Source organism: Bos javanicus, chromosome 15 (assembly GCF_032452875.1).
Source record: "Bos javanicus breed banteng chromosome 15, ARS-OSU_banteng_1.0, whole genome shotgun sequence".
NCBI lineage: Eukaryota > Metazoa > Chordata > Mammalia > Artiodactyla > Bovidae > Bos > Bos javanicus.
This window is the reverse complement of record NC_083882.1, coordinates 41141554-41154538: the sequence shown is the minus strand read 5'-3', so window position 1 is coordinate 41154538 and position 12985 is coordinate 41141554. Positions and strand designations below refer to the sequence as shown.

Genomic DNA, 12985 nt, shown 5'->3' with positions numbered 1-12985 from the left:
CATGTAAATGGCCCATATCATCAAGGACAAGCCTCTGATCTTTTCCTTTCCCACCCTCTGCCTTCAGAAAGTGGCATTTGGCCAGTCCCAAACACCATAGGCCCCTTACATAAGTAAGATAAATCCCTAGCCCACCCAGCACCTCTGTCCATGGACTTCTCCAGGCAAGAATACTGGACTGGGTAGCCATTCCCTTCTCCAAGGGATCTTCCTGACCCAGGGATTGAACCTGGGTCTCCTGCACTGCAGGCAGATTCTTTACCAGCTGGGCCGCCAGGGAAGCCAAATTTTACTTTAAATTCCCCCAACTACTTGCTGAAGGACGGCTCCAGCATCACTGGGGGTGCTGTCACTAGTTCTGGCGACACCATCATGGCACAACAGCCAAGCATCCTGTGCCTCCCCCTGCCTCATGGCCAGTCTTTGCTAAGTCACTGGCCCTTCCCCACCTGACTGTGCACTGTGGCTTCTACCTCTCCAGCTGAGAATCTGGCCTTTTCTGAATATCCACAGGACTCATAATACAGTCATTGCACATACACAAGAGAGCTGGATCACCATGCGTTTTACGGATAATGCACCCTCTTTTTTCTTCCCCTCTCAATTTTTTCAGGTATACATTTGAAAGTTTCAAACAAGGCATAGCTATAAGGTTTCCTGGGAGCAAAAACACAAAGGCTCCTTTCAGCTTCCACACCGTGCTCATTTGCATGTAGAGTCTTATAAATCACATGATACGGTCCACATTCAACATGACAGAGGTGCCCTCTGGGATGAGCCCATGACCCCAAGATCTCCTCACTGCTTCGCAATGTAGTATTTTGCTCACCTCCTCCCTGACCAGACTGGAAAGCACAAGAGGATCATTTTCCAGAAACATGAACACACACACACACACACACACACACACACACAGAATCTGTGAATGAAAATCTCTTAAAATCTGTGGGCAAACTAGAAATGTCAAAGTAAGGTATGGTCTGCATCCCTCTGGGAACATTATGAATCACCCTGGGGCAAACACTGTACTTCTACTACTGACTAATTGTCAATCTGGACCCACAGGAAGGAAAAGAACAAGTAAGAAACACAGCAACAGGCACATCAGAGAGATAAATTGGTCTGCTATGCAAGCCCAGTGGCAGGTACCAAGGAGAGCTGTGAAGCAGAGGCGTCAGAGCCATGAACTTGTTTTAAAGTCATCAGTCAGTCAGGAAGCACCGTGGATATGTATACCTCTCCTGCACTCACCTGAACCTCCCCCCTGGGAAGGAACTTTTGTACATACCGGGAAGCAAACCAAATGTAGAGAGCAGCTGTCCCCACCATGGCAGGGGCAGCAGATGCAAGGTTGGATCCTGACAACCATGTGTAAACAAATGAGAGTGCTCCTGGGAGAGAAACAGTCAACCAGATACGTGCCAAAGTCTGCCTGGTTGACAGGTGAACTAGGCTCTGCTGGCGCTGTCCTGCCCTTAAAAAGCTGACAAGCCTGGTAGAAAACAGGGGGAACAGAAGCAAAGAAAAAAGAAATGTGAACGTGAGAGACGGGCATGTGTGTGCACACTCTGACCTGTGGTGCCCAGCCGGAGCTCTCTATCTGCTGCCTCTGACAGCTCATCGGACAGGGTCGCCTGGGGAGAGTGCTCCGTACCCCATCCTTCCCTTGACCCCAGCCCTGGCCTGGAGCGCAATCTCCCGGCTCAGCCTGACTCCAGACCTAGCCCGCGCGAATCTGTTTGCTCTGCCCCAGCCACTCCCTGGGCCTGGGAGTGGAGCTACCGGAGGGAATGGCCTTCGCTGGCAGCCCAGGGCGGGTTCTCCCAGTCCTGGGCGGAGGCGCCACCGCAGTGGACAGAGCTCCAGGAGCCCATGCTTCTTCACCGCGCCAACACCTGCTCCTGGAGAGGGTCTTGGACCCGCGGGCTGTGGTGTGGGTGGAGACCGCTAAGATTCAGACAGCACTCCTAGCCACAGATACCTCTGCACACCCAATTGCCTATGGGCCGCTCACAGCCGGGCTGGGACTAGGGCCGTGCAGTCTTCCCAGCTCTGGCTCGTCCCGCAGCCTGTAGGTCCTAAATGGCAACGACTTGGGCCTCTCACGCTTCTCCCCATAGGCCCAACAGTAGCCAAATGAGCTCGATTGCCTTTGAGCGCTCCCTTGTACACACACCAACATTCACACGTACCCACACTCTGAACCGGACCTGTGTGCGACCCCGAGAGCCCTCGAGCAACTAGCCGGTAGTCCCACGCACACTGGGACACGTGCGCAGCGCGCCCCCATACCGCCAGCGAGCTGCACACACCCGCGCGTGGAGCCCCGCGCATACACGTGTGCCCTGGAGAAGCGCGCACAGCCGCCGACACTGAGGGTCCCGTACTCAGGCAAGAACATACACGCAGCCCCGCCAAGCGTCTGCGGCCTCAGAGCCCCGCAGTCACTCGAGAGATGCCCACCAGCCTCGGCGCACCGCGCACGGCTCTGGGCACTCCCCGGCCCCGTGGGCTGCCCAAGTTTCCCCGGGCGCCCGTACCTTGGATATGCTGCTTTATGACATTCTCCAGGTGATCCAGCCGTTCAATAATCTTCAGGGTGTCCCCTTTGTCTTCCTCCAGCTTCTTGTCGGGCGCCGGCTCCTGCCCCCGCACATACACGCTGGCGATGTAGTTGGTGACCCAGCCCACGTAGAGCAGACATATGATGTTGGTCATGCCGCTCAGGATCACGCAAGTGGACACCAAAGTTTTGGTCTTCCTGGTGCACACCATTCTGGGCTCTCTCCTCCATATAGAGCTCCCGGGGGCCCCTTGTCTCTGCGCACCCGGGACTCCCCCGCGATCACACCCCCTCGGACGCCCGCGGCAGCCGGGCGCCGGAGCACCTGAGTCCCGACGGTCTCCAAAGCCCGGACCGCTGGCAGTGGAGCCGCCGTGCCCAAGTTTGGAGCTCCCGCCGCTGGCCGCCTTTGAGAGAGAGCTTGACAAAGGAAATGAGGTGGATTATTTTTCCAAATTAAAAATCTCCGAGCCCTTCTCGGAGCAGTCACGGGTGGTCGGCAGCCGCGCGCCTTGATATTAGCGTCTGGAAAACTTTGCCACAGCCTGGATCCGCGGCCGCGCCGCTTCCCATCGCCGGGCGCCGATTGCCTTGGCGGTCCGACCCGCCCGCGCTGCTGGAAGGACGGCGGCGGCGGCAGCGGCAGGGAGAACCGCGGAGCCCAGCGGCCCGGCCCCCTCCGAGCGACAAGCGCCGCCACCAATCGCGCTCGGGCTCGGAAGAGGGGCCGGGGCTGGGCGGTTGCGGACCAACGAGGAGGGTGCGTGGGGCGGAGTCCGGCCCGGGGCCCCACCTGCTGGCCGCCCCTGGCCCCCGCCCTCCAGGGACGCTCCAGAGCCTCCACCCGCGCCCGCGCTGGCTGCCCCAGAGCCGAGGCTCCCGGAGAGGGCGCGCCACCAATCCCAGTCCTAGGCCGGCAGATTCCACCTCTAGGGGTATCCCACTTGCTCTCGCGCAGAAACCTCCAGGCTTCCGGAGGGAGCTCGGCTCAGCGCTCCACCGCTCGACCGCTGGGCTTCTCGCGTGGATCCCACCTGCCGGCTCTCAACCCTTTTTCTGGTTGCCGGGACTCAGGGAGGCCAGGGAAGCGTGGGCCGGATGGCCTATCCTGTCTCGCCCTCTGTCAGGCCCCGTGGGCGTCCACTTCTTCCTTGACTTCACCCTGTCAGCAGGCTTCCTGAATGTCTCCAGACCCCACAACTGTCAAAGGAGTCAACCCTTTTAGGAATCTCTTAGAAGGTTCTGTACCATCTCCACTACCAAACACCTCAGAGGTTTTTAACGCCCCTAGCTATATATATATTTTTAAGTCTGTGCAGTTCCAGGACAAACTGTGTCTTGTAACCCCAGTTGTCATTCATGTGGGCCCGGGCTCATCCCAATGCGTGTGGAGATCCTGCACAGAAATATCCCTGGGGGGATTAAGCTCTCTGTGAGCTGTAAGTCCCTGTACATGCTGTTGTGATTGATGTTAGGGAGGACAGAACGGTACCTCACAGCAGAGGGGCATGGCTGGACTCCAGTGGCTGACACTATTTTGTTATTAGAGTAAATGCTTATTCATATTATTCCTTTCTGCTGAACACTCACTTCTTCTCAGAACCTGAATAAAATTCCTTCAAACAAAGATTCTTCAAAACACAGATTTCTATCCTCTCTGTCTCTGGGGTGCATTTTTCTGTCCTGAAGAGTGTCCCTTGGCGTGCCAGCACCCCAACCAGCTGTGATCCTGGTACCCAAGGCAGCTCCCTCAAGTGATGTTTTCTGGACCTGGCCCAGCAAAAGAGGGTGGACACAAAACCAGTGAAGGAGCATTGGATGGCCATCAGCCTGGAAGCCCTTTAACCACTGCTTTGCTTACAGAACTCCCAAAAGATACCATGAAAACAGACACAAACTAAAGATCTTGGAAGACTTCTCTCTACCCGTAACTGGGAAAGAGAACAATATGTGTAGGTTGGATAGAGAGTAGAGCAGGGTACTATGTATGAGTCCATATGAAAAAAGAGAGTACAGACTATTTCTGGAAAAAAATCAAGGTACAGAAATCTGCATCCATGAGGGAATAACACCTGTCTCTCTTTCTTTTCCTCTAGAAATATAATCAGATCACAAACAGAGGTTCTGGACTTCCTTCTAGTTGGATGAATTTATAAGCTGTGGCTTTGAATACAGCTAATGGTAAAGGTCTAATTACTCCTGTTTCATACTCTCTCCCAGGAGGGGACTTGGAAATTCAGCTCTTCCCAGGATCTTCCTAAACCACCACAGGGCTGGACAGAGAGAAGCAATACTCATTTTTCACGTTCTTATTGGGGAAAAAACCCAAATTTAAAAATAAGGTTCAAATAGAAAACAGAATGGATTGTGTGACTTTGTATTTTGATCCAGCTGGCCCTATCATCTATTTGTAATGTGGAGGGACTGAATGCATTAAAAGAAGAATGAGGATCAGACTCTTCTCTCGAGAGGTCACAAGCTCTAGTTGACCAGTTCAAAGAATATTCACTGTAGGTGCAGCCAGGCTCCACAACTCTCATCCCAGATCCACCACTTATTGGTTACGAGAGTTTGGACGAGCTTCAAAACACCAAAGGGGCTCAGTTTCCCCTTATATCAAATATAAACAATACTTGCTGGAGAACTGGTTGTGATGATGAAATGAGAGAATGTACCAGGCAGAATGTTTCATTAGTGCAGGGTATATAGTGGGTGCTCTGGATCATGTGAGCTTTCCTTCTGGGATATGGTGAACTCGACTAGAATTCCATGAACTCCATTTACTATTCAGCAATAGTTAGTTTCTCCACCAACCAGTATCAGTTCTCTCTCCCCTAATGGAAGTTAACAGGAACCAGAACTATAGGCAGCAAGTTGCTTAACTTTCCGAGCTGAGCTCCAGCACACTGACTTTCTATTCATAGTGTCTGTCTTCACCATCAGTAGGGTACACAGGTCAATAAGATGTTCAAACGAATGGTGGTTTCCGGGACCCTCTAATTCCCACTAAAAATCCCTAATTCTTTGGTTTTAAACAAGCAAATTGGAAGGGAATACAAAGATTTAACCCAGAAAGATTTCAGAGTCACAAGGACAGGAAAGAGTTAGCCTCTATGTCTGAATGACCAGATGCCCCAGACCCTGCCCAATTTACTACAAACCTGTGTATATAACCTCTCATAGTCTCAATAATGGGCCTCTTTCCTGAAACTGGAAAGCTGCTAAAAAGGGATCCCTGTGAAGTTAATCAGACAATGGGTGTGAGCAGGCTTAGCAGAGACTCAAGGACAATATATTTCTGTAAATTTATACCTATTATTTGAACCTAGAGTCTCCTACTGCTACAAGAGGAAAAAGTATCTTGAAGAGTCTATGTGAGGGGCTAGAGATCCTTGAGAGGGTCTTTGTGGCACAACCTTTGGATATTACCCATCTTTTATATTGGGTAGGCAGCTTCCTTCTTTATGTGATTGAGTAGGGGGCAAGTACAACCCATTCCAGTATTCTTGCCTAGAAATTCCATAGACAGAGGAGCCTGGTAAACTACAGTCCATGGGGTCACAAAGTTGAACACGATGGAGTGACTGAGCACAGCACAACACAGCAAGTAGGCCTTCTTACCCCCAAGTACAGCCAATCTTGTTGTTGTTGTTCAGTCACTCCTTTGTGTCCAACTCTTTGCAACCCCATGACTGAGGACTCCATGCTTCCCTGTCCATCACCAACTCCCGGAGCTTACTCAAACTCATGTCCATTGAGTCAGTGATGTGATACTATCCAGCCATCTCATCCTCTGTCATCCCCTTTTCCTCCCGCCTTCAGTCTTTCCCAGCATCAGGGTCTTTTCCAGTGAGTCAGCTCTTCGAATCAGGTGACCAAAGTATTGGAGCCACTCTGCCATCCCCCCAATACTAAGCCTACATTCAGAATGCTTTTGATACCAGGGTTGGAAAAACCAGTCATTAATGGATCTTAATTACCAGTTGATGACCTTCTGAGAAGGGTATCCTGACCTGAGGACTAAAGAGGAGCAGGAGACCAATCTCCATTAATGGCGAGTCATTCATCAGAGTGCTGTCAGTGGTCATCTATACCCACCAGATGGCAGCACCATGCAACACCTTGGTACCAAAGGTGCCAAATGGGATTTGGGGGCTGCAGGGGGAAAATGAGCCTGGACAGTGGAAAGTCAATTCCCAGGCAGGGTACGTGGGAAGTGGGTTTTCCAGGTCCCTGGGAGAATAGGGATTACTAGGGCTTCTGGCAGGGAGGGATGCAAGGTTCAGACACAAAGACTGTGGAGAAACAACAGATCCAAGACTGGATTCTGCCAAACCACAGGACTGAGATGTTATTGACAGAAAAGGCACTCTTCTGGAGGAGGGATGGTGAACAAAGAGAGAAATGTTTGTTCAGTGCTTACGTTGTATCCAGTCTAGTATTTTTCACATGTTGTCTCTTGAGCAAAGACTAAGGAATCCAGGGAGCTGGATTCATATTCCAGGCCTGGCACTTACTAGTATGATCTTGGGCAAATTACCTAAACTCTCTGTTCCTTGGTTTTTTATCTGTAAAATGGGGATGATAATAATAATATCTCCTCCTAATAGGGATGTTGTGAGCATTAGATGAACTCATAAAGCACACTGAAGGCACTATATGTGCCTAGTCACTCAGTCGTGTCCGACTCTTTGCGACCCCATGGACTGTTGCCTGCCAGGCACCTCTGTCCACAGGGATTCTCCAGGCAAGAATACTGGATTGGGTTGCCATGCCCTTCTCCAGGGGATCGTCCCAACCCAGGAATCAAACCCAGGTCTCCCACATTGCAGGCAGATTCATTACCATCTGAGCCACCAGGGAAGCCCAAAGGCATTATGTAAGAATTGGCTATTGTTATTTTTACCATCTCTGGGCACCAAAGTATTTGAAAGTTCACCCAGAAGGAACTTTCCTCTATCTAGGAGCAAAAGGTCCTAGAAACCAGCTCTTGGCTTCTCCTCTTTCACCTTGTTGAAGGACCCAAAGCAACTCCTAGAGGAATCACAGTGTAGCAGATCCCAACTGAAATCCTGCAACTAGAGCCATCTAACGCTCTGTGTCTACTTATTCACCTACAGAGTATTTTTGAGTGCCTGCTCTGTGCTAGACCCAGTGCTGGCTGCTGCTAACACAGAGATGACTTATAGACATACACCCTTGCCCTCAAGAAGATCATGGTTCAGTGGAGGAGGCCAATGAATAAACAGCTATCATACAGCCTGATGAGCTCCGAACTGATATACTATATTCATATGAAAGAAAAAGGCACAGGTAGACACACCAGATTCCTCCCAAATAAGTGATTGTACAACTTCCGAACAGCTCTGCTTTCATTCAATCACTAGACAGCTCTTCTGGGTGGGAATTTGTTCTTTAGACCTAGAGGAAAGTATTTGCAAGATAGTTAGTAGACCAAGGATTGATATCCAGCATATATATAAAGAATTCATATAAACCAACAAAAGAGAGAGTCAAGAATATCCAAAGGGAAACATGGGCCAAAAATATGAACAAGGAATTAACCAAAGAAGTGTAGATATCCAATATAAATAAGAAATGATCCTTAAACTTGTTAAAAATCAGGAAGTTACATTTTAAAATATAAATACCATATCTCATGTATCAGATTGACAAATTTAAGGAGATGATTTTCAAGTATTGGAGAGAGTATAAAAGAAATAGGTACTCATTATCTTGCTGGTGAAAGTGTGACTGGTATAGTCACTTTGGAATGCTGTCTAGCAGTAATGATGAAATTTAAAATGCACATGCCCTATGACCTTGTACTTGAAGTGTAGTCCATGGAACATTCCGGTGCTTATTTAAAATGAAGAGAATCAGGCCCACCCCACATCTATTGAATCAGAATCTGTGTTTTTATCAAAATCCTCAGATGAGTCATGTATACAATAAGGCCTGAGAAGCAATACACATGAAACTTTTAACCATAGGCTTTCTTCGGAAAAAGAACCTGATTAAGGGTAGTGGTCAAGTGCTGAACTTCTTACCAGGTACCTCTGTAATGTCTGAATTTTTATAATGACTACTTCTTAATGTTACACTTCTGAAATTCAAATTATTATTTTCTTAATTTAAAATTTGACTCCTGTTTTTGTGGTTAAAACAACCTGCTTCTCACTGATTGCCATCCTTTGTGAACTGAGCTAGTCTTGGAGGTACTCTAAGCCTGTTTCTTAATCTGTCAAAGAGGAATAGTAACTATACCTCAGCCCAGCCTCACACATTGGTAGGCTCTGAGCACAGCATATCAAAGATAACTCAGCCTTTGACATTCATGATAATGCTTCTTCATCATCAGGAAAATGGACATACCTATGGTTTATGGCCATTGAGAAGAGAGCAGTACCACAGGAAGAAGATTTCTGGTGAATGGAATAAACACAGAAACAAGCCCATGCACACACACACACACACACACAGTTCTTGAGTGACCTATACTTATTGTGGGTATTTCCTATTGAACAAAAATGAAAGGAATCATTAAGGTACATGACCACTGTCATCATGTAGGGAAAGCAGGAATGTTATCAACCACCATCTCTTTCTTTTGCTCACTCAGAACCATTTCGTAGTTTTGTGTGCTTTACATAAATAACATTATGTTGTCTGCTGCTGGAGATACAGTAAAGAATTTTAGCTTCTTGTCCTTTAACAGGATGCTCAGTAGAAGATACATTGATTAGGGAAGCAACAGAGCATGATGGTTACACATACATAACCAGGCAGACCTGGGTTTGAATTCTAGATCTGCCATTTACTAGTTTTGTGAATTAGTGCAAGGTGTTGTTGTGAAGATTAAATGAAATAATATTTGTAAAACTTGGTACTGAACCTCTGGAAAGCATTCAACAAATGTTAGTTTTAGTGTTACTTAACACTTTTATTTAGACAACAAATTAATGGTATTTCATTTCCAATCCATAATTATACATATTTTATAGCATATATTGAGGAGTCCAACCCTTCTGTAGCCCAAGGACTATATATACATTTTTAATGTCCTATTACTTAGAGGGATGAGTATCAGTTTTTACACAATTTATGTAAGTAACCAAGTAAACGCTATGGAGAACAGTGATGCGTCTTACTTGACTGCCTAGACTTCTAGGCAGGTCGGGTGTACCAGCACTGTTCAATCCACAGAGCACTGTTCACACATACCTTGTCTTAAGCTTCACAGCCACCCCGAAAGGCAAGTTATTATCACGCCCATTTTCCAGATGAGGAAACTGTATGTAAGGCAAATATTCATGAGTAAAAGTGGTAGAGGGCTTCTGACTCCAAGTCCAGTACTCCTTTCCATGTGTCACATCCCTCCTGGGTATCTGGTAAGGAATATCATCTTCACTGAAGAAATAACTAGCTGATAAGACCCCAATTAAAAAAAAAAGAGAAAAGGAAAAAAGACCACAAGTGAGAGATCTCTTGGAAGTATTTGCATCTTCAAAGATGATTGTTAAAAACAGAAGCACTCTCAAGCCCTAAATGGATGCTGTCCTCTGAGCAAGGAAAAGAGCTACTAAATCCCTTTTCCAAAGGATAGAATCTGGCTGGGGAAGTGGGGGAAAGGAAGTCATGTGTACTGAGTCCTTACTGAGAGCAGAAGTATGGTCACAGATTTCCTCAAACCCATGAAAGATTCTTGCCTGCTAATTTATGTGGCTTCAAGAAGGCAGAAAAAAGAACTGGGATGGCAAAATGCCTCTCTTCTCAGAAGATGCCTGGAGGCTCCTCTCATGCCTGGGTGAAAGGACAGCACAGAGCCTCCTTCCCAGAGCCAGCAAGGAGGAGCACAGGACCCGTGTGAGGGATGGCTGGTGCCAACCAGGCATGAGGAGAAGCCAACGACCTTTTCAGGTTTGGTATATGATGGTCTGGGGCATTAAGTATGTTCTGTGCTTCTCTGCCAAGCAGATGGTAAATAAAATATTCAGCAGACAGGCAACCTCCTCACCACAGCGAGGTGACTGGCTTGTTGAGAACAGAGTGATTGTGGTGGAAGGCACAAATTGCGAGTGGCAAGAAGCAGCTGGGAAAGAGGCAACAATCTGCTTCTTGTGGCAGAGCCAGAGACCAGAGCTGGGGACAGCTTGCATTTGCAGCAGGCCCAGAGCCCCTCCTCAGAGAACCGTGGAATCTGTCATCAAAGGACTTCTGTAAACTTAGTTCCGAGACAAATGCAGATGCAGAAAAGTACACAGAAGTACAAAGTACTCAGATGGATGATTCCAGATAAAACAGTCTTAGCAGGTACCAACAGTTAGGCTGATATAGCAGGATGTATTTGCAGATACCAATATAATCAGTCTTCTGAAAGAGTCCAAATCCAAAGAGCATCTAGGCATTTGCTAGTAATTCTCCACCGCACATGGAATCTCTTATCCAAGCACTTGATGAGGGAGCGGACAGACTCCAGAATAGAAAGCTTAGGACCTTGTATCCCCAGGTAGTTTGACAGAACTAACGTTCAATCCAGCAATTCCACATTCAGGTGGTTTTCCAAAGACAAGATAAACAAACAGTTATTCAAAAAGGTTTCTAGTCACTGTAGCATTACTTGCAATAACCAAGATATGGAAGCAACCTAAGTGTTCACTGATAGATGAATGGATAAAGAGAACATGATATATAAAAAATGGAACATTACTCAGCCATAAAGAAGAATGACATCTTGCCACTTGCCACAACATGGATGGACCTAGAGTGTATTTGCTAAGTGAAATATGCCAGAGAAAGATAAATACCTATGATAAATAGTATCATAAGATAAATACTAAAATTTCATTTATATGTGGAATCCAAAAAAACAAAATGAACAAACAAAAACAACAGAAAAGACTCACAGATACCAGGGAGGGGTGGAGACAGATGGGTGAAATAGGCGAGGGAGATTGAGAGGCACACACTTCCAGTTACAATGGAACAAATCCCACCACATGGGGATGTACCGTGTAGTGTAGGAAATATGATGAATAATACTGTAAGAACTCTGTATGGTGACAGATGAAACTACACTTTTCATGGTGATCATTTTGTAATTTATAAAAATATCAGGCTTCCCTAGTGGTCCAGTAGTTAAGAGTCTGCCTCGCAATGCAGGGGACAACAGTTTGATCACCCGTCAGGGAAGAGTCCACATGCTTTAGGGCAACTAGGCTCTTGGGCCACAGCTACTGAGCCTGCGCTCCTGAGCCCGCAAACTGCAATACTGAGCCCGAGTGTGGCAACTACTAAAGCCCACACCCACCACAGCCCATGATCTGCAATAAGACAAGCCACTGCAAAAAGAAGCCCACGCACCTCACCTAGAGAGTAGCCCCTACTCTCCACAACTAGAGAAAGCCCACGCACAGCAACGAAGGCCCAGCACAAAGGTAAAACTAAATATGAATTCTTAAGAATTTTTTTTAATTTATAAAGATATAAAATCACTATGTTGCACACCTAAAATTAATATAATTTTGTAAGTCAACTGGACTTCAATTATAAATAAATACATAAATAATTTAATAAGTTCCTGGATATATGATCAATAAATAAAAATCAATTGCTTTTCAGTACTTTAATGAAAATATTCTATTTATAGCAACAGAAAATACACCTAAAACCCCAGCTAGCAAAAGTTGTGCAAGAGACACATCACAGCTCCAACAGTCACACTTTCAATGGTCACAGTTCCTTCTAAGAATGTCATGACTAAGTAAAAAGTTGAGATCCAAAGCTGACCTCTCAGAACTACCCAACTATCTTTTGCTGAGGATCTTTGCCCCCAGATGGAATCCATGGGTCTCCAACAACTCAATGGAGGCCAAGTGTCCAGAATAGTTGGAAGAGACAGTGGGGGATCTAACCCCTTATAAAATGGAGTCTTCCCCACTCTTCAGACAGTATTTTTTCATGCTCCACCCTCCCAGATCTTAAACAAATAATGGGTATTTTTTCCTTTTTAGTCTAATTGTGGTAACAGCAACAAAAGAAGCTGCCTGAACTTGAAGAACTTATTCAGAAGTCTTCCATCTTCTCAGCTCCCTGACCATAATTCTATCCACTCAAAGCAGGATAACAGGCAAGTCAAGGCACCCAGTGGCTAGCATCTGATATGGCCAACTGTGAAAGGCCATGTATCCTCACCTCTGGGATCATGTCTGAGTACACTGATGCTGTAGGGCATCAGTCCAAGACTGGAGAAGACCAAGTCTACTTCCTTATAGAACAGAAGGCTCCCATCCTCGGGGTGGGCAGGGGCCTAGCAAGGGGACCCACTGAGGGGCTGGAGCCATGCCCTCGCTCAGTGAAATCCCAGAGTCCAGATGCTGAGAGATCTTTTATACCCTGTGCTTCTCTGAGTGAGTTCCCTAG

General features: G+C 47.0%; 1 protein-coding gene across 2 annotated transcripts in view; it reads right to left on the bottom strand.

Annotated features, from left to right (window-relative positions):
• The window catches only part of GALNT18 (polypeptide N-acetylgalactosaminyltransferase 18), a 358416-nt gene extending 355160 nt beyond the window's left edge, over positions 1-3256 (bottom strand). For both annotated transcript variants that reach the window (XM_061440790.1, XM_061440791.1), the window contains exon 1: positions 2541-3256. In XM_061440790.1, the coding sequence (XP_061296774.1) occupies positions 2541-2775 (235 nt within the window). In that variant the 5' untranslated portion in view covers positions 2776-3256. The remainder of the gene's footprint in view (positions 1-2540) is intronic.
• Positions 3257-12985: the final 9729 nt, after the last annotated feature.